Below are 22,366 nucleotides of genomic sequence, written 5' to 3'. Positions count from 1 at the left end.
AGCATGGCCCATGTCATTCTCATGGGGATGAAGATCCCCCTCATTTTTTCCCTTAGACCCTTTATTCAGATGCCTCTGGTGGTCCAAGCTCCAGTTGCAGGCAGCAAGAGAATACTCAGCTTCACCCAAGGCTACCATGACTGACAGTCTAGGAATCAGACAGCAGAGACAGAGTGTGTCACTCATGAGAAATGCTATATTTTCACATGTCTATGAAGACATCTCAAGGCCACCTCCAATCAGCAGGGGCAGAGTCAGCATGGACCTTACAGGTACTGGAAACAGTTCAGCTGGGGCGGTTCAGCCATCAGCAGAAAATATTTTTACCCATGAAAAACCAATTTTTCCTTCCTAAGTCTGTAGTTGCGTGTCCCACTGGAAGTGAAGTGGGAGGCTGGGTTGGAATGCAGGCTTGTCCCATTCACGCACTAGGATTCCGCTTCTGCAACTCAGGACAATCGTTTAGTGCTTAGGAAAAACTGACTGCCCTTTGCAGTACTACTAGAAGATAGTACTGTCTTCTAGTCTACAGGCTGGTGCACCTCCCTAGAGCTGCTAAACAACTAGTCCTAGCCCCATCTCCAACAAGCATCACCAGCCAGTTGGACTTCCCACTTCCATGCACAGGCCGGTAGCATTCAATGCAGTTGTAACAAGAGCCCTGCTTGGATCAACTGTAGGGATTGAAGCCAGGACCTCTGAGGCTGTAAGCATAAGCCACTGCCAGAGGTGAAAGTAAGCCGGTACGCCCCAGTATGGCGTACCGGCAAGAGCCGGTGCACCGTACCGGGGCGGACCGGCTTCCCCTGATGGCAATTTAAAGGGCCTGGGGCTCCCAGCAGTGGCTGGAGCCCCGGGCCCTTTAAATTGCTGCCAGAGCTCTGCTGCCGGAGCCCTGGGGAAGCAGAGGCGGGGTTCCGGCGGCTATTTAAAGGGTCCAGGGCTCCGGCAGCTGCTACCTCCCCGGCCCTTAAAATAGTCGCCAGAACCCCGCCGCCGCTGATAGCTGGTAGCTCCGGGGGTGATTTAAAGGGCCCGGGGCTCCCAGCTGCTGCTACCACAGCCCCAGCCCCGGGTCCTTTAAATCCTGATTTAAAGCGCCCGGGGATTGAAAGGCCCCACCTCTTCCGGTTGAGGCCCCTCCCCCTCCTAAGGACTCTGGAGTACCCGTAAGTCCTTTAAGTTACTTTCACCCCTGGCCATTGCTGTTTGAGCTAAAGGGCCTAGTCCATTAGCACAGAGGCCGTAGCAGACTCATAAACCTCTGTAAGTGGTCTAGACAACAGAAAGGCACCTGATGTTAGCATGGGTGACACAGGCATTTTAGCAAGTTTGCAGCTAACACCCAGGTTCATGATGTCGCCTGTTTTCCCTTTGACTATGTACATTAGATAGTTGCTCTAGTTGCTATGTGGCATCCAGTAACTGGCCGAGTTGTGTAATATGGTCAGCAGCGATGGGCACATATCTTATTAAAGTGTCTGATCACCCAGCTGCTTACTACCCAAATCTCCTCCTTCCCCAGTTCTTAGCTTCCCCAACATCTTTAGCACGGGAGCAGGCGTGATTCAGGTATTCAGTACCCAGCAACCACTGCAGCCTAAAACAGTGAAATAATCAGACATTAGTGATGCTACGAAGAACCTCAGTCGAACTTCTCTGCCTGCCAATGTTCTCTTGGTGTTTTGAGTTTCTCATTCCATCTTACTCAGGGACAGATGCATATCCCACTGAAGTCAAAGCAAAGACTCTCGACTTCAGTGGGCTTTGAATCAGCTCAAGAGGTTTCTGAGCCAGTGTAGTAAACTAAGGGCTAGACTACTGTAAGCATGTCTCCAACTGCCTAGCTCCCCCACCCCCTGTGCCGATCGCCTTTCCTTTGCAGGCCTTATTTCTTCAGGCACTTCTCTAGTTGGCAGGACTCTCCATGAGCAGCTGTTGCAGCATGTGGATAAGATCTCCAGAACCAGATACGGAGACATACATCTTTATGGATATTAATAAAATGCTGCCTCCCTTCATTCTTCAGTTTCATTAGGTAATTCCTGTGCTAATGAGTGGTGCCAGGCTGATGGTGCTGGACTCAGAGTTAGACTCAGAACAGTTATGACACGCAGCGGGGAGTAATGGCAGTGCAAGCTTTTCCTACCTGCCCAGTGTCTCTCAGCCCAGCCCTGGAGAAGCCTCCTGTGTATGCTGGAGGGGAGTTCAGTTTCCATGGATCATTCCTTGCTTGGCGTCTCTGTGAGCGCCAATGGCGAGGGACACCTGTTGCACTGGCACTCTCTTTGTAGAAGATTCTGGATTTTTAAAAATCGTTTTCATTTTTGGGAGGAAATGACTCACCTATGATCAGCTGGACCCCTACATTCCTGCCCTTCACACTCCACCCTGATCACAGGGGGATCGCCTCCAAGAGAGGAAACAGGACACCAAGGGCTAATCCTTGGCTACCAGTATATTTCTCCTACTTTTCAGCGCACCTCGAAAGGGGGCACAGTGTTTTGGAGGATCATTCATCATGGTCTCCTAGGTAATCAGTGACATGCTTCCCTCACAGGAGTGGGTGGCTCTCCCAGTGCTATAGCAGGGCTGGAGTTGGTCCTTAGCGTGTGCTCCTTGGGAGCCCGTGATGCCATTGTATACTCTGCAGGAATCTCACTTCCTTTCATCTGAGGCTTTCGTGCTCACCGACAACCCCCTCTAATGCTCTTCAGAGCAGGAACCATAGGCGCCGACTCCATGGGTGCTCTGGGGCTGCAGCACCCACAGAAAAAAAGTAGTGGGTGCTCAACACCCACCAGCCAGCCGCCGATCCGCTGCTTGACAGCAAGCAGGAGGCACTGGGGGAGGGGATAGAGGCGGGACGGGGTGGGCTGGGAAGAGGTGGAGCGAGGGTTGGGTCTTGGGGAAAGGGGCAGAGCAGGGGCGGGGCCTCAAGGTGGAGCACCCAGAAAGAAGAAAGTCAGCACCTGTGGCAGGAACCCGCCACAGATCAGGCCCAGACGAGCAGAAACCTGCCAGGCCAGTAGATGTGGTGTTTTTTCATCATGATCCTTTGGCAACACAAAACTTCTCCTTTGGGGAATGTCTGACATCCCTGCAAAGCATGGGCAAGCACTGCCTGTGCCTGCTGCTGGGGCGCACGTGGGAGAAAACGCCAGCAGGTGCTGGGGGGACAGGGGGAGGGAGAGGGAATGGCGGGCCAGGGGGTTGGCAGAGTTGTCAAAGGGAAAAGTACTGAGACTACTGATGCGGGATGTAGGGAGAGTGCAGGGGATGGGGGCGAGGCCTGGAGTTCATCCAGGTGCTGGGGTGGAGGAGTGGGAAGGCGACAGGAGAGGAGGGTTGAAGCAAACTGGGTCAAAGGGAAAATGGCGTCATCCTCGAGGGGGAGAAGCCAGGAGCTTCAAAGCCAGATGCACCCACCCTGTTATGTGCTGATCTGATCTGACCAGGCTCACAGAGCAGAAGGTGATGGGAGCTGCTTAGTCACGTCTCTCTCTCAGACGCACCTTTTACACTAACTCCGTCCACTCCACACTCCCACATGGGCCCGAGGAGAGGAAGGCAGGCTGCATGCTCGCTCAGCCCACCCTCCCCCCGGCACAATGGCACCAGGCAGATGGCAGCCTCTGCACCACCTGTGTGCCTGGAGGGACCCTTCTGCAGAGCTGAGCATGGAGCAGCGAGTCCTTCTGAGTGGCGTTTCACTGGGAACCAATCCAGCCCCTTGTCTCCACCAGCTCACCCTCCTCCTCACTGACACCTTGGGTGGAAGTTAACGGCATGTATCCCACTCCCTCTGCCAGCTCATAAGCAACCCAGCCAGTGCGGCAGCCTCCGTAAGGACCGGAGCCAGTGGGGTTGTGGGGAAGAAGCCCAGTCCCTGGACTGGTTCCCTCCAAGCAGCCAGGAAATCTAATGATGTTGGAGTGGCTCCTCTGCGGATACTTGTTCAGTAAACAGCCCTGATAAAATCCTAAGTATGGGCAGTTGGCTGCGCTCGGATTTGTGGTTTTGGCCTCCTTCATCCCTTGCTATTTTCTTTAACGCTGCAGCTTCCTCTCACTGCCTGAGCTCACCTGGGTTCCTAGTGACGTCACTTGTTATGGCAATTTCAAACTCTCCCTACTCCTTGAAGGGCTCTCTTCACATGTTACTTTGCGAACCAGCTCAGAGAGAAAGCAGGGGAAACTGCCATCCACTGGGCATTATTTCCCTATATCCACCAGCGACAGATGACCCAGGAGCTTCACAAGCAGGGTTTGCAGTTCAGCTCACTGTATATGTCGTTAGTCTTGAGAGGGAGATGATCATAAAGAGAACAGAAGACACTGTGTCTTGGAGTCAGGCATTCACCAGTGAACATGTCCTGATCGTGAGTGCCAGGCATGGTCACGTGGCTAGAGCAGGGGGCCTGGGAGCCAGGACTCTTATTCCAGGTTTTGCTAGTATCAATGATTTATATTGCGGTAGCACCTGCAGCGCTAAGCGCTGTGCACACATGTAGTAAGAAACAGATCTGACCCCCCTCCAGGCGTACTAGAGAAGCCAGACAAAGAACTGAGAAAGTAAGCTTTATTATCCCCATTTAACTGAGGGGTACCTGAGATTAAGTGACTTGCCTGCAGTAACACCAAGAGTCTGTTACAGAGCCAGGAACTGAACCTAGCTCTCAGAAGCCCCAGTCCCCTGCCCAAACCACAAGCCCATACCACATTGCCAGGTCTCCCAGTCACTTGGACAAGCCACCTTGCTTGTCTGTGCCTCCCTTCCTCCCTATGTAGCAACAACGCCCTACCCCAGGCAGGTAGCAATGATCACTAACGTCCAGAATGTGTGCTGGGGTGCTTGGCTCACAGGGCTGTATTACTGGCAGCAGCTCGCCTGTGCACAGTACAGCTATTTCCTCATTAACAGCAATACACGGAACATTGGCTGACTTTTATGAGGTGGGACACGCTTGATCCAGGAGAGGATCGTAAATCTACCACAGACAAGGGCAGGCTCCCCCTCCTTCTGTTGGCATCATAGCGAGTCTACACTCTGTGGCACGGTGAAGATGGGTGGAGGGGGAGCTTCACTGGCTCCCCAGCCTTTTCCATGCCTCTCTACTCTAGCATACCGAGGCAGGAGCACTCCTTAGCCCTGTCAGAAATCCAGAGGCTTTGTGCAGCCTGCTAATTGATTCATTGTAAGGAGTTGCTCTTGAAGCTGCTAATTGAAGAGAGGTACGGCAGAGATCGCATTTCCATTAACGCAGCTACAACTTAATTTCTCTATTGCAGCTGGACTTGTTGCCAGTTATCAGCCTCCCCAATAACGAACAGAGAGACAGGAAGAATTAATTAACTCACTGCACCTGAGCCAGGAGCAGACCAACTTTTCGGCAACTCTCAGGGAGTAACTGATGTGGAGTCCTCCTTCTGCTGCCATTTCCAGCTGCCTGCCTGGGGCCCTGTGACGCTCAGCGCAGCGTAGCTTCCAGCCCACAGCATGTTGTTTTCCTGGAAGCTTTTGAGGCTTCACCAGAACTGCTCCCTCCAGACAGCTAGAAACAGGAGACAAGGGGGAACGCTTGACTTGGCTAAAGCCTTTTTACTGCAAGCTTCTACTGAAGGGTGCTAATGGAGCAGCATCCTTACTCCACCAAGTAACCCGGCTGCTTGTAAGGAGAGAAAGAATAACTGGAACAAGTGCAGCCCAAGCCTCTACTGGACACTATGTGGTCTTCAACCCAGCCTGCCCAGTTCACTTGAAAAACGCGTCTCTGAGTGATGACGGATTTGAGAAAGAGACCCTGATTGTCTGACGCATCCTCTTCTGAAGTGGAGAGACTATCGGTTTTGCCCAGAATAATGGAAATTCCTGCCCTCTGTTCTGTACCATTTTACAGCAGCCTTTGGGAGGTGGGGTCATATCTGCACAGAGGACAAGGTCTCATCAACACATTGCTTACAATTAATGCTTTGCTGAGCTAGAATGTTGTACTACCACAGACAGCTGGGTAATAAGGAGGTGGAGAATCAAGTTGGTAACTGAAAATGTCTAAATCTTTTCTTGATCCACTCTCTCCATTCCTGCTCTAAGTTTTAAAGAACAGATATGTTCCTGGTGGCGATTGTTTGTATATTCTTTGTAGCATCTGCTTTCAAGTACCAAGGAATGCAGAAGGCTTTTATAGCAAAGAGAGAGGAGCAGAGATCTAGGACTGATGTTACAGTGACAAAAGTTTCTTTTATTTTTCCTCTTCCCTTTCAGGCAATCTCAATGGCATGAGGGCTTTGACAGTTTGCACCCAGGAAAATAAAGAAAAATGTCTTTTTCCTGCTAATTGTCATGTTAGTCCTCTACTTCACTTTAGAGTAAACACTGATCCAAAGACATACAAATAAAGGTTCCAGTGGTTTCCATCAGGTGCAGAGCTAGGGGGAAATCTCACCAGCTCCATAACATGACTGGAATACAGGGCATACCTAGAAGTAGTTAACACATGCAGCCCACACTGGAATTAGAGTCACAGACCTTGAGGCCAGAAGGGACGGCCAGATCATCCAGTCTGTGTATCACAGGACCTCAACACCACCCAGCACCTATCCACTAAACCCAACAACCAAAATATCACAGCCCTCAGAAGAATAGGAAGAACCAAGGTGCACTAATGTCCGATGCCTGTGCAATGGCAGGGAATTTATTAGGTGAAATACATCCAGATAATCCTGGCAAGTGACCTGCACCCCATACTGCAGAGGAAACCGAAAATCCCCCAAACTCACTGCCAGTCTGACCTGGGGGGAAATTCCTTCTCAGCCCCACATACGGTGTTCGGTTAGACTCTGAGCACGTGAGCAAGAACCAGCTAGCCAGCACCTGAGAGAGAGAATTCTCTGTACCACCTCAGAGCACCGGCCCACCCCATCCAGTGTCCCATCTCCAGCTGTGGCCATCTGTGGTGCTTCAGAGGAAGGAGGCAACAAAACAAAATAAAACCCCAGAATACAATTGGGGGGGGGAATCCTTTCTTAACCCTGCTGTACCAGTGTTCCTCAATCAAAGGTAGGATACAGACTTTAGGAGATGTCTCCTACTAGCAGTAGTACCAGACTGAGGGCAACATATGACCCCTGGATGGTCCTCAGTGGGGTCAATGGGGCAGGAGTGGAACTATGTGGTTAGAGCCACAGGGGACTCGGTGTCATGGTGTATCTATGGCAGATTGCCTTAATCCAGTCCTGGTACGGTGCCCTCCCCTTTGGATTGTGGAGAAAATGCCATCATGCCCATCTCTCTATGCAAGGTCCTGTTAGAGGTGGCAAAGGGAAACACGGTACCCCCCTCCCCCGCAGTGTTGCCAACTCTCATGATTTTATCCCAAGTCTCGAGATAGTTGGTATTTTTCTTAAAGCCCCACCTCCTGGACTCATGAATTTCAGCTTTCTTTTATTTTATTTTTTTAAGTAAGTTTCTAGCTCTTGTGGTTCTGGAGAAAACCTTGAGACTGTGACCCCCACCTCCCAAATGCTTTAACACCAGAAGGCAAATAAAAAGCACCCAAAACTTTGGCTTTAAAATCTCATGATTTTTTAGGGCCTGCCTCATCGTTTTTCAACACTAGGGATTGGCAATACTGCTGTGAGGGCCAGATTTTAGTCCCCTTGTACCTGCCCTTTGCAGACACAAACACCCCTGCATGTAGTAAAAACTGAACACATCCTCTAAACATTCTCTCTCAGCAACAGAAGCTCCATGCAATAGCCTGGTGAGCCACTGCAACAAACCAGTTCTCCAGTTTAATACAACACCTGGACTTAGAGGAGATAAACCTGAAATTAGTGAGAGAAGCTCACCTTGCAAATTTTGTGTCCTCCGTTTCTGGGAGCCTAAAGCAACTCACTGAACTTCCATAGTGAGTGAGGTACATAACCCTGAGATATCTGTACTGCATGAGAAACCACACAGCACCCTGACCCTTTCCACTTTCAAAGTCCTGTCCCAGCATGTGGGCTCAGTGTAAAACTAGGATGGATTCCCTGAGGCAGGCTCCTCTCTGGTTGTTCCAATGTCCTGGTCAGGAGTTCGGAGGGGATGCCAGATTATCTGTGTATGTTGATTTTCCACTGGCAGGAAATGAGAGAATGGGACAGATATTCCAGAAAAAGGTTTATAAAAAGTGGAATCACTTTTAATGTGCAAATCCAGGGATAAACAAGTCCTGCAGGCTAGAAATTCAAAATCTGCAGGGAAATAGTTCAGTAAACAAATAGGTTCTATTCATGTTGAGTTTGAAACAGCAGGGTATGGTAACTAAGCATGAAGCTTTCCTACCAACCTCAGCTATGGCCAGTTTGCCATTCCCTACTGCAATCTCTCCGTGCTGTGCACACTTTCGTGCATTCTAGTACAGCCTATTCTCCTCTCTTCTGCTGCTTCTCCAAGCCCATGGGAGAATCTCCCTTCTCTTTGCTTTCTCAATGGGCTGCACATTCTCACCTTGAGGTGAGTGGAAATGTCAGCTGGAATGTGGGTTTGGAAAAAAAAAAATCTTGATGCTTGTCCAAACCTACTCATGTTTATATTGGAGCCTGTGAGTGACATCAGAGCAGGGAAGAGTATAAACACCAGCAGGACCTTACTCCGAGACTTTTAAAACTGCAAACACATTGCTGCCTCCAAAGTGCCTGGGGACTGATGTGCTGAAGTGCCAGAGAGTAAGGCAGCATGAGAAGCCAACTGGAAAAGCAGCTGCTCTTCTTCTCTCTTCTCTGCATCCTTTCCAAGGTAAGGAAGCTGGGGGCTTTATTCTTAGTCAAGGAAGCTTTTGGTTCTTACTTACAAAACAACCTGTAACCAATAGAAACCAGCTTTGTAACTGCAACAATTCAAAGATCTTACCATGTTTATTAGTATGCATGCTGCAGAATGTATCATATTCATGCAACCCCTTGAAGGTAGAGGCAGGGAGTTCATGACGCTCAGGAAATGTTGAATTAAGTAGCAATGATTTAAAATGAATGAGCCAAACGTATCTCTAGTGCAATTCCACTAAAGACAAAGGAATGACAACAAAGGTAAGTTTGGACCTATATGCATGACCCATCTTCATTATTAATTGTGTCCAAGGCTCTGGCATGCATACCTGCTACCTGCAGACAATTGTAGTAATGGTTTATAGACCTACTTCTCCAGATTCATTGTCCTGCACTGAAGCCTCTAGAGACACAGAGTCAAGCAACCGGCACTGCTTTTTCAGGATTACTCAATGATTATCCAGTTTTCACTCCCAAGATGCAGTGAAGCACATGTGCAGCTGATGCCTCCTACAGGATTTTGGTTGCTCTAAAACATTTTTTCCTGGATCTGAAGTGCTGTGTGAAACAATTCCCTTTGCAAAGAGCAGGAAAATTTAAAACTTTTGAATTTTTCAGTTGCAAATTTCTTGAAATGCTGCTTGAATTCCTCAAGTTGGACACATCACAAGCAATGAGATCATTGCAGTGTGATGCCTGTTTGAATTTTAACCTGCATACTTGTGGCCTATAATCATTAGGACAAATTGTCATCTAAGGACAAGCTAACTACAAAGGAACAGAGGAAAACAGGATTAATGGAACCGGATTGGATCAATCATCTGGATAATTTTTCCCCAGTAGTGGCCTAGAGTAGATATTTCATAGGCAGATGAAAACCCATTATAAAGATACATCTGGCCAAAGCTGTACATGAAGAAAAATTTCTTCCTGACCCTTGTAGCTCTCAACTTATTTCCTGAAGAATGATGATTGATAGCCCTTGTTATTTCATCCTAGCCAGTGTAACTGTAGGTATTGTACCTATGCTTATTCCTGTAAATCTCACTACACTTTTTGTCTCAGTAATAACATAATTCAATAATAAAAGTGTATTAAAGAAGGGATTGTGCTAGCTATCTGGGATACATTTGACTCTCGTGCCTGCCACTGAAGTTACTACAGGGAGATAAAGGATCATCGTGTGAGTTGCACTGACGCCAATGAGGAAAATAAACAGCAGCACCAAGATCCATTCTGTCCAGGTATAGGCTGCAGAATGGGAGAGTGTTGCTATGAGACATGCTACTAATGAAAGAGGGAAAGGAAGATGATGATTAATATGAACATTCCTGTGGAATCCACGGATTACTCCCCTCATTGTCAGTCTCAGCAGAGAAGCCAAGGTCTGAATCAGCATGGAGACTGAACTCTGCTCTGGCTTCATTTAGTAGGCAGGAATGCATGGCACACTGGTAGGGGCAGTGTGCGTTCATAGGAAATTTACTCTGCTGCTGTTCATGTTGTACACAAGGGGGCTATCAATCCAGCATCTTTCACCAGCAATGAATTCACTTGAAAAATACAAATGGAAAGCTACTGATATTTTTTCTGTGATAACATATCAATATTCACAGCCAGATTTGCAAACAGGGCCCTTCCTGTGTCTGCAAAATATATTTGCACACAGGTAATTGTGCATGCAGAATGGATAATCAATATTTATATCTACCTACCTACCTAAACTCCTGCAGGTCACTGCACTGCAAATCAGCTGACTGTCCATGCAAACAGGCATTTGTGCACAAACTTTCCTAAGCAATTATCCATTCTATCTGAGCAGCTATATTTTCTAAGCGCAACTAAGCGCCCATTGTTTGAAAATTTCAGCCAAGTGTGCCACTTGCACATCTGGCCAAATTGGTGCAGAGGCCACAGCAGCTGGGGCTCAGAGCATCACTAAGGACACATTATGGGCCAAAGCGAGAAGTAGTGACACTTACTTGGTTTCACTCATTTGATTAAGCATGCCTAATTTTGGGTACCCATAGAATATGGTAAGAAGTCCCACTGCTCTGATACGATGTAATGCCTGTAGGGAAGCTGTTGCAATGTACTACTGTATGTCAATAACTCACATTTTAACTGCTCCACAAAATTACACAAAAGTACCGACTGGCACAGCCTATTAACAATGTAACACACTTAGGAGCTGTGGTCTAACACCTGCATCATTTTTTGCACCACCACACTGTGTCGGTGTATATAATTGTTGTTGAGCCAAGTCCTGAGACTGTGACTCAGTTTCTGTTCATCCTTATCCCCTGTTCTCTGGCTAAACTCCCGTTAAAGTACCAAAATGGTAACAATACTTAATGCTTACCTAGTACTTTACATTTTCAAAGTACTGTGTAAAAATAATTAACTCAAACCCCAGTTCCAGGGCAGGTCAGTATTATCAACCTCATTTTACCAATGGGGAAACTGAGGCACGAAGCCGTTATGTGACTTTCCAAAGGCCTCACTGTCATTAAGGTTAGGGGGAAAGAGAGGGAGACTCAGGTATTGGAGGAAATAAGAGACAATGCAGTAAGACCAATTCTCATTGGTTTGTTAAATCAAAACTGGACCAGTACATAGGGTACCCCCCGCAGTTCATTCTGAGTAACTTCTAATCTAGGGCTTAATCCTGTGGGGTGCTGAACATCCTTGATTCTCATTGGTTTCTGGGGGGGCTGAAGATGCTCAGAATCTTGTGGTATCATAGGAACAGTTGTTTTCAGATCTATCTTGAAGCCTCTCTGTGGAATACAGAGTCTCCTGAGTCATGCTGGGAACAAAAGCCTGCCCCCCATGAAACTAACCCCCCAGCAAGCCTGAGGTGAACTCAGTGGGGTTCACTGTAAGGTTGCAGCAGCAAGCTGAGGAAAAACCCTGTGTGAGCACTTATGGTTTTGCCTCTGCAGGTCTGTACTCAGCTCTGCCGGACACCATGCTACTGCCCCTGGATCCCACCCCGCTGCCCTCCCGGCGCCCCTCTGGTTCTGGACGGCTGCGGCTGCTGCAGGATATGCGCGCGACGCCTGGGAGAGCCCTGCAATCACCTCAATGTGTGTGATCGGAGCCAGGGCCTCATCTGTGATTACAGTGATGACCACCTGGGGAGAGGAGGAACCTGCAACTGTGAGCACATTCCTCTCACTCTTTTCATTAAGGCCTGGCTGACACCGGGGAAATGGCTCCCCCAAATCCCAGTCTGTTCAGCTAACCCCATCCTAAAACTGTTGGGACCTGCAGCCAGCCCAGGCAGCCTGACCCGCTCTCAGAGGAGTGGTTAATAAAAAGTGGTTCTGGACGCCTGGTATCTGCTCTGTGCTGTGGCTCAAACCAGTTTGTAAGATGGTTTTGCTGACCTGGTTTCAAAGCCGGTTAGAATTTTGAGGGAAATGTCGCCAGTATTGACCAACCCACAGAGCTAGCAAAGAAAACAACTGTCCCAGGATAGAGCGGGCTGAAATGTATCTGGAACATGCTTATATGGAGCCCCAGATCCAACATTTAATCCCCCAACCAGGCCTGTTAAACAAAGGCTCTGACCTCAGCGCAGGGAACAGACACAGAACATGGACTGAGTTTTATGCCATGTCATCAACTTCTGTTCTCTCTGGAGTTCTCACATTAGCTGTCAGGAGCGTAAACAAACTCAACAAACACTCCTTGAGTTCCTGTCCTCCTGAGAGAGCTCAGGTCAGCTGACAGGGATGTGAGCTGAACAAACATCAAACCTTCCCCGGGTTACAAGAGCTAATGGGCAACAGATTCACTTCCTTCAGCGGGTTCCCAAGAAATGGTAGTTGCTGCTAGTTTGGAGGACTTACCTGTCTTTTTTAGGTATTTCTGGGATGCTCAAAACCATAGTACCTAAGCTCTCATACCACTGGGCTCTGTGCTGTGCTAGCGGGCAGTGGGGCTGTCGCAGTCCTAAAACTTTGCAGACATGAAGGACATTTGCAAAGTAAAGAGTCAGTGGTTCTCTTGCAGGCTGATGAACCTCTTCTCTGAGCAATTCACAAGGAAGTAGGCAAGAAGATTGGGAAGGAGGATGGGACCCCTATGGAAGAGAAGCAATAGACTCTATTGAGAAGCTCTTCTCTCTCCCTCTTTCTGTCTGTCGCCCTCTCTCACACACACACAGACCACTCTTCAGTCACTCTCTCAGTGGCCTTCAGTCCAGTTCAATCTTAGTTTATCCCTTCAGGACTCTCTCAGGCAAGAACACAGCTTCCTACGATCCTACACAGGGTACATCTCTGCCAAGGTACATTTTTCCTGCTGATGACACACCAGACAGCAGGCAATGAGAATAGGGTCCCGTCCTATATCTGCTCCCCTTCTGTCTTCTCAAATGAGACCTTCAAAGCACATGGGCTATGGGACCACGTGGCTGCTGCTCCTCAAAAGTACTTTCCATCCAGGGGAAGCTGGCACAGCCAGCACCACTTTCAAGGCCTAGTTTACACTACAGTACAAATTTAGGTTGATGTAAGGCAGCTTACATTGACCTAACTCTGTAAGTGTCTACCCTAAAATGTCTCTCCCACCGATGTAACTTGCCCACGACACCAACTTACTAAGGCCTCCCCTGCGAGAGGCGTAGCACTTCGGTCAATGTAGTTAGGTTGACATGGTGTCAGTGTAACATTGTGTTGCTTACATCAACTGTCGCGGCCTTTAGAAGCCGTCCCACAATGCCCCGCACTGACAGTTAAAGGGGCACAAGCGCTCCTGGTGAGGACGCATACCGCCAACACAAGGAGTGAAGTGCGGACATGCAAAAGCGGTTCAATTACTGCAGTGGCTGTACATCGATGTAACTTAGGTCGACTTAATTTTGTACTGTAGACTTGCCCCAAGAGGAAGTCTTTGGGGTTCTGACTCCATCCAGGACAGGGAGGCAGCAGCCTGAGAGCTTTACATTCAGTGTGTCGATCATATTGCGAGCGACTCCCACTCAAGAGAAACGCAGCAAGACTCCTGTTGTCTTGCTCCAGTGAGGAATCCCCTACAAGAGCTGCTGCCTGTGGCCCATGAGGGTCCAGGTTCCAGGCTCAGCAGAGGAAATGGGCTGGATGCACACAGAATGAGCTCAGCCTCTGATGAGGGATCCTGGTGAGCTGCCTCAGTGGCTGGCTGCTACCACCTGGCAGCTGAGACTACAGAGAAGGCTGGACTTTGAATGTCCCTGTGGAATGTGCTGACGGTTATTATTTATTTATTAGCTACTGCTGGTCCAATGATTCATCGTGAATAAATTCTCCGACACATTTTGGCATTTGTCTCAGAATTAAGCACACGTCATTGTTTTCATTCTCTCACCAGTTCTGCAGAGGGACAAATGATATCCTTTAAATAATTAATCCAGGAATTCTTCGCACGAAAAGGTTTATTTGAAAATAAATTATGTCACTATTAGACCAGCTCTATTCTTATTTAACATTTGTATCCAGTGCATAGGCATGCATGGTGGACCATAGAGAGAATTCAGCTACTTCTCTTTGTCTAGGCACTTACATTGTTATCACCACCCCTGAGCCAGGAGAAAAACTCAATACCTGGTATGAGGAGATAGATAGACACTGTAGCTTATCATAGCCCCAGCAAAGCCAACCACCTGGATAATCTGGTCGGTTACCTCCTTCACCTGGCCACTCTGGACCAGATGCAAAGCCCTTTGGAGTTAATGGAAAGACGCTCTGGTTTCAGTAGGCTTTGGACCAGGCCCTAAGTTGAGCCCACAAATGACCGATTCACCTTTGTAATGATTGTATGTTTGCCCTCAGTGGCACCTAAGTCCTTCTCTGCGTTTGATTGGTCGCTTTGTTACTGTTGGGTTACTCTGGATGTTGATTGCAGTTGAGGAGGAAGACGACAGCTGCGAGGTGAATGGAAAGGTCTATCGAGATGGTGAGGTGTTCCAGCCCAGCTGTAAGATCCAGTGCCGCTGCTCAGACGGAGGCTTCACCTGTGTACCCCTCTGCAGCGAGGATGTCCGCCTGCCCACTCCGGACTGTCCCCATCCGAGGCGTGTGGAGGTCCCAGGGAAGTGCTGTCAGGAATGGATCTGTGAGAGGCGAGACAGTCACTTCCTTCAGGATGCCAAGCCAGGTAAAGTCCTGAGTGCCCTGGTACAATTATATAATATAATGTAGGTAAAGTAGCAGCCCTGGAAGGTACATTCACCACTGAAAAGGTTAAACCAAATGGAACCTGTTCTTGCAATTGGGTTCCTTACATTGTGTAACCTGCAACAGTGAACAACTAAGCACCAGTATCTAAAAATGCTTTATCTTTGTTCTGGAGGGAGCCCTCTAAGGGTGAGATGACAGATCAGTCTACCTGGCCCATTCACTCATCAACTTCTGGACATCAAAAGGAGAAACCCCACCCGCAACTCATTTCACAGACTGCAGGCGCTCCTTGGTCACTACCAGCCTGGGCTGGATTCGTACCACTGGCCAAGAGCAAAGTACATTCATGTGTGGCTTAAAAGTCTCTTTCCATGCCTCTTCCTTGTGCAGTGCTTAGGCCGCCTGGGACAGCATCAACAAGTTTTTCTTACCTCTGTGAAGAATGGAGCACAGAGTGGAGTGCCTGCTCTGCAACCTGTGGCATGGGGATTTCGACACGGGTGTCAAACCAGAATCGGTACTGCAGGCTCGAAACTCACCAACGTTTGTGCATGCTCAGACCCTGCCAGGCTCTCCCAGGAACATCTAATACAGTAAGTGTTAGACTTCAGCCAGTAAAACACTGCTAGCAGGTCTATAGTTGGCAACAGATTTTATAGAAAAAGGAAATCCTAACCACCACACTGACGTAAGGATCACAGTAACTCTCTTAGCCGCCTGTGTACACACATACCACTCACCAGCTAGCTGTGTGCCTGGGTGAGCTTCTCAGAAAGGCTTTCTCCTTTTTGCAGGCACAAACTGCAGCTAGAAAATCCAAACCAAAACTAAATTGAGTGGTGCAAACCTGAGTTTTTGCCCCACTAACTATGTGACTCCAAGAGCAGTGATGGGTTCAACATGACCCAGCGACTGCTAATGGAATTGGCAAAGCCTGGACATACCCTCTGACTGAAGGTGCGTTCACAACTCCCCCGGTCCCCTGATGATTTCCCCTTACTATCAGTGTCATCTACATCAAATCGGGACTGAGCCAAAGCCAGTTTGATCCCAGGAATAATAGAGGTTTTTATTAAACTATGAACCTCTTAAAGAATGTCTGTGACGTTCACTTGGCAGTTTGAAATGACAAATTAATGTGCCATTGTGGGCCTTTCCTTCTTTATCGGGATCCTTTTAACACCTCCTGTGTGTAGCGTTAGCTGTCACCATCCTACAGGGTAAGTTACCTTCACACTAAGGATTGGTCTACCCAATGATTTTTGTACTGGCTAACTAAGTCAGTTGTGGGGAGGGTTACCAATATACAGTATACTGCTGTTTATCCGAAATCCTATTATCCAAACCTCTGCATTATCTGAATTCCTTCCTTGTCCCCTAGCATGACATACATCAGTGGCTCTCAACCTTTCCAGACTACTGTACCCCTTTCAGGAGTCTGATTTGTCTCACATATCCCCAAGTTTCACCTCATTTAAAAACTACTTGCTTACAAAATCAGACATAAAAATACAAATGTGTCACAGCACACTATTGCTGAAAAATTGCTCACTTTCTCATTTTTACCATATAATTATAAACTAAATCAAGTGGAATATAAATATTGTACTTACATTTCAGTGTATGGTATATAGAGCAGTATAAACAAGTCATTGTCTGTATGAAATTTTAGTTTGTTCGTTCTTGGCTAGAGCTTTTTATGTATGTTGTAAAACTAGGCAAATATCTAGATGAGTTGATGTGCCCCCTGGAAGACCTCTGCAGACCCCCAGTGGTACACGTACCCCAGGTTGAGAACCACTGACTTACATGCCCAGGTTGAGAACCACTGACGAACAAGGAAGGGACTTGGATAATGCGGAGGTTTGGATAATACACCAGAGATCTCCTGGCCAGGACTGTGATGAGGAAGAGGAGCACAAGCCCCTGGCCCCGCGGGAGGCCGCCCTGCTGTTGAATGGCTCCTCCGGCAGCGCAGGGAGCCCTCTGCAGCCCTGCCCTCATGGCCCCACTCATTCCCTCCTGTGCCAGCGGGACTGTGGAGGGTGCCCTGTGCTCTATGGGGCTCGCGATGCCCGATACCTGCAGGCATAAGGGAAGCTGCAGTCCTGGTAGGGCAGGGCACAGTCCTGGCTGGGTGTCTCTGCTCTGCCTCACCAGGACCACAGGCTAGGTCTACACTACCCGCCTGAATCGGCGGGTAGAAATCGACCTCTCGGGGATCGATTTATCGCGTCCCAAATCGATCCCCAAATCAACGCTCTTACTCCACCAGCAGAGGTGGGAGTAAGCGCCGTCGACAGGAAGCCGCAGAGGTCGATTTTGCCGCCGTCCCTACAGCGGGGTAAGTCGGCTGCGCTACGTCGAATTCAGCTACGCTATTCACGTAGCTGAATTTGCGTATCTTAAATCGACCCCCCCCCCCGTAGTGTAGATGTAGCCCTAGCCTCCCTCTCCCCCCAAGGATCATAGGGAGCCCTCTGCAGTCCCGCAGCCCTGGGAGTGAGCAGGGCAGAGCAGAACCCCCCCTCCCCCTCAGGACAGGATAGCGAGGAAGAGGAGGAGGATGAGCCACCAGCTGCTGGGGAGGCCTTCTTGCTGCTGAATGGCTCCTGCTCTGTCAATTAGCTGAACTCCCGATTATCTGAATAAAATCCATGTCCTCCATGCTATTCGTATAATCAGGCGTATAGTATAGTTCTACTGGTGCAACCCCTAGTGTGGGCACACTTATACCAATATAAAGATGCCTTACAGCAGCAGAACATATTCCCCTTCCTGTCTGGGCATGGCTATCCCAGTATATAGCACCTTTATACTGATATAGGTGCATCCACACTGGAGGAGCAGTATAGCTAAAGCAGTACAACTTTTGTGTTTAGAAAAGCCCTTACATAGACTTAATGGTGTATAACCCTCCCCCACCCTTCCCCTGTTGACTTCTCTTTACATTTTGTGGGCCAGATTTCCAAAGGGGCTCTCTCCCTTTATGGGAGGAATTTGCACCCCCACTTCTATGTCTGCAATTGCATTGCAAACACAAATCAAGTAGTTAGAGGGGCAAATGCTCAGACTAGTGCCTGCAATTCATTTTTCAGGTGCAAGACTGGGGCCGCATATTTGGTGGGTACAGAAAGAAAAGGCAGGCAGCAGCCTGGAGCAAACGTAGGTCTGTCTGCCTGTATTAAATGGAGTTAGTTCTGACACACATGTGGTGGGGACGGGGAAGCCTGACTCTAGGCATAGGTACTAACCAGTATCAATGGGCCATCCCAGACATCATCTACCTTTGAAGAAAATAGTATTCCGACTCCCAGGATGATTGCCGGATAAGAAACCCAGGTAATCTTTGATGTCACTGAAGTTGCCTTAAAGCACAGCAGTCATGTCCGGTTAGAACGCCATGAGAGATTCCTCTCTCGCTGCACAGGTCATTCTCACTCAGGTTTGAGGACATGTCACTGTTAGTGACACTAGAGAAACAATTCTAAGATGCTTTAGTCTCCGGGTTGGCTGTACAGTGTCAGTGGGTAAGAGAAAAGTTACACTGTCTGCTCTGTCTTTCCAGAGGGCAAGAAGAGGTCGTTTGTAGCCCCGCCCACACTGTTCGGATTTTGGTGTCAAGACTTCATCCCAGCAGCCAGATTGACCCAAGCCCAGGTCGCTATGGTTGCAGCAGAAACGGGTGTTCTACCCCCAATGAAGCTAGGGAAGAACTGACTGACTTCAGCTGCAAAGGAGGATGAAGAATCTGGAACAAGATCCCTGCCCCTTGCTCGTGCCCATTACGGTTTCTCTAGACAATGTGGGGAAATCCTGCCACGTGTATTTTAAACCGTGCAGTGGCAACGTAAGCTTATTGCCAGCTTGTGACCGCTGTTGTAGTATGTCCCTTGCAAATGATGCTGTGTGGGTACAGTCACTCATGGGATCATGCATGATCCCCTCTGCGGGAGAGTCATTATAATGCCCCGGCAGGCCAGGCTGTCGCTGCTTTTCCAAGTAGGTTTTTATCATTCAGAATTAAGCAATGGGGTTAGTCTGGGGTTAGCTTTGCACGTGGAGCCTGGGGCTGTCACTCTCAGGCAGGTTCTGGCTACCCCTTGTGTGAGGGGATCTCTTAGGAGTGCCGGGATCCCCCAGGAAATGCTCAGATGGAGCAGTCACTGCAGTAGGGGAGGCAAGGAGGGCACAGTAAGGCTGGATCTTCAGACACAAATGTGCTCGGCGCTCCGGGCTGGCTCCAAGGCTCGCTGAAGTCGATGGACAGACTCCCATTGATGTCAGTGGGCTTTGGATCAGGCCCTGAGAGTGCTGTAGAGTGCAATTCCCTGTAGATGGATTTAAAAGCATTATTAAAGGTTAGCGGATCTCAGCCTCTCCTCTGTCTGTGTTAGGGTCCCATATGGAATATCCGGCTATCAGCATTGCCCATGGGAATGTCTGGCTCGGATTATCCCGGATGCGTGCTCTAAAGCAGTGAATGCCTTCCCAAACTCTGGGGCAGTATTCACAGCTGCACCGGTGCTTCAGGCCTCTGCAATTGGTACTCTAGGATCCCCTCTCCATCTTGGGATGAGTCTCTGTGCTGGGTCTGCCTTCCATTCAGTTGTGTGCCTTCCATAGAGCTTTGGCTGCTCACCACTGTAAGACAGGAGTATGAAGCAGGCCAAGCGCCATGGGGGTTAGAGTAGATACAGTCAAATGGAAGCAATCATTTGCTGGTAAAGTATGACTCAGAGTCCCTTAACTTGGCACAGTTTCCCAGAAAAAGTTTGGGAATCTCTATATTAAAGTATGAATAAAAAACCAAAAAGTTAGAACAAGTAATAGGTATGGCCACCCCAAATCCTTCTACTTCTCCAGATGCAGCCTACAAGGAGGGGAATGCTTCTTTCCAAGTTCTGGGGATGATTTCTTGATATATTTCTTGCTGGCCAGATTTTCAAAGGCCCAATATGCCTGTAGCCAACTCCTAATATGTGTATACATTAAGGTTTGTGCACACACAAGTGAGGGGTGCATCAAAAATGCTGCTCCTTCACCCAAATGTCACACATACTGCTCTGCTTTGTTTTAATTTGCCAGCTAATGCCAAGACATTGACTGTCTCAAACATTAGAAAAAACACTGTAGGGAACAATTCTGTACTGACCTTCAGGGAAAGGACTAGATGGCACCTAATACCATAAATTCTTATCTCTGATTTGTACAGTTCTATTATTCACATACAATCAGCTCATTATATCCAGCTATCACCACAAATAAACAGCACATATTCAAATTGTCATCAGAACAGGGGTCTTCCTTATGATAGTTTTAATTCACCTTCCCGTCTCTGAAAATACTTCCCTCTGAAAGTAACAGTGAAGTTCCTATCCAGCAGAAAGCATCTCTTTAGCATCGCTACATTCCGTCTACAATACCAGTGGCTTGGCATGTTTTTCAACCAGGCAAACAAGGAATTCACACACTGTTGATCCCATTCCGAAGCTCCGGAGGTGCCACCATCCAAGCACAAAAACCTAAAGTCCATGGCCAAAACAAAGGCAGCAAAACAGCAAACGAACCGCAAAGCTGGGAAAGGGCCATCTTCAAATACAGAGGGGCTGTTCCAGCAGGAGCAGCCAAGGAAAGTTATTCTGCAGGCAGCCCGAGCTTTATTTTCTCACAGTGGTAAACTTTTAGGGTTATTCAAAACTGAAGTTTAAATGCCCTCTAATGGCCTCTATTTAAATCTGCAGAGGCAACACACGTTCTCATCCCATGGACAAATGTGAACTGCAACTAGAACGGAGCTGTGTTTTAGATTATGAATCCAGACAAGATCTGGCAATTTCAGTTTTGTATTTGTGAATTTGAAAATAAAAATGTGCTTATCTAGCTGTATAGATTGTATTAGTGCATCTCTTAAAGGGAGTGGGCCCTGTTCTGATCTTCACTAACATCAGTGGAGTTATACCTGATTTACACTCGGATTAATGAGATCAGAATCAGGCCCAAACAGCTTGGATATGTTTGCAGTTCAGGAAGATTAAATTTGGATAAGAGAAACACAGGCAAAATAAAAACATTTGAAATTTCATAACATTTTGTCAGCTGTTCGCAGCCTCGCAACATTTCTTAAACACTGTTAAATCTTTTGATTACACTGGTTTCTATTTTAATTTGATGTATTTCTGTACACATGCATATGTACCAGCTGGGGTGTACATGGATGAATAGGTATTATTATTATTTGTATTACTGTGGCACTTAAGAGTCCCAGCCATGAACCAGGACCCATTGAGCTAGGCACTGGACAAACAGAACAAAAAGAGGGTGACATGTGCATGTATCTGTATGTGTTGTACCTGTTGGACTGTGGCTACATCTTTAGGCATGCGCACGTATGATTGACTTGTGTGTATATGCATTAGTTTGTGCCTCTGTACATGAGGATGCTTGGGCATGGGGGGGGGGGTTGTAGATAATTTAAATTACAGTATCATCTCACTCTCCCTCATTGTGTCAAGTTAACATTAATACACATTCCTTTAACCACTCTTCATCTTCCTGAGAAATTATGGGCTGAATTCTCCGTCCTTTACTCAGCACTTACTCAAGCTAAATCCCCACTGACTCCCTGACTACAGGATCTGGACTGATATTTTTCCACATTTTGGGCTGCATTCCCCAAATGTCATCATCATCTGAACCCCCTCCCTACCACACACACACACACACACACACACACGTGAATACAGCACCAAAATACACACCTGGGAGTGTAAAAACAAAAGCTTGAACAACAGATGGTACTTGTCTCTCCTGCAGACAGAGCACAGCTGCCAAAGGTGAAACTGACCTGTGGTTGGCTGAGAAGTGTGCAATGCTCACTGAAGAATAGGAATAATCCTAGTTAGACTCTTTGTTAACCAGCAGAGTACAGTGCATTTAAAGCCATGGAGTAAAGCTCTTTGGAATGCTTTCTTTAAACACCATTATTATGTATATATGGAATGTAAGTACTCTTTGTTCGTTAAGGTGACCCCTTTTGATAAAATATGTTGACAATTTTTCTCTATGTCCCTGTATATAGATAACTGGTGGAAAAAAGTCTGATATTTTTCAGTCATCTGTACAGAAAAATGAAGCATAGCTCAGGCTGCACATGCAATAAGAACTTATAATTAATTCTCTTTGGTACCTTAATTAAATACTTATCAAATGTTGCTCAAATTCATTTCTTACACTGATAAAAAAGTCCATGACTCACAGTTTTTGAAAGGAAACCTGAAATTCTTATCTCAACTACAACTGACAATACACATCTTTGATATCCTTTATTTTTTCTGCAAGATGCCATTTCTCACTGATTAACTAAGCAGGAAACATCTAAATAATAAA

At 47.6% G+C, this 22,366-nt stretch overlaps 1 protein-coding gene across 1 annotated transcript; it reads left to right on the top strand.

Moving 5' to 3' along the window:
* Positions 1 to 6,670: 6,670 nt before the first annotated feature.
* On the top strand, positions 6,671 to 20,866 carry CCN5 (cellular communication network factor 5). Its single transcript, XM_005295291.4, has 5 exons — positions 6,671 to 8,781; positions 11,756 to 11,972; positions 14,703 to 14,954; positions 15,368 to 15,570; positions 18,546 to 20,866. The coding sequence occupies exons 1-5, from the start codon at positions 8,722 to 8,724 to the stop codon at positions 18,567 to 18,569; spliced, it is 756 nt and encodes a 251-aa protein (XP_005295348.1). The 5' UTR covers positions 6,671 to 8,721; the 3' UTR covers positions 18,570 to 20,866.
* The last annotated feature ends 1,500 nt before the right edge of the window (positions 20,867 to 22,366 follow it).

The sequence above is a fragment of the Chrysemys picta genome, chromosome 13 (genome assembly GCF_011386835.1).
Source record: "Chrysemys picta bellii isolate R12L10 chromosome 13, ASM1138683v2, whole genome shotgun sequence".
NCBI lineage: Eukaryota > Metazoa > Chordata > Testudines > Emydidae > Chrysemys > Chrysemys picta.
Note: the sequence above shows the minus strand (reverse complement) of the source record. Positions and strands in the feature narration are given on the sequence as shown.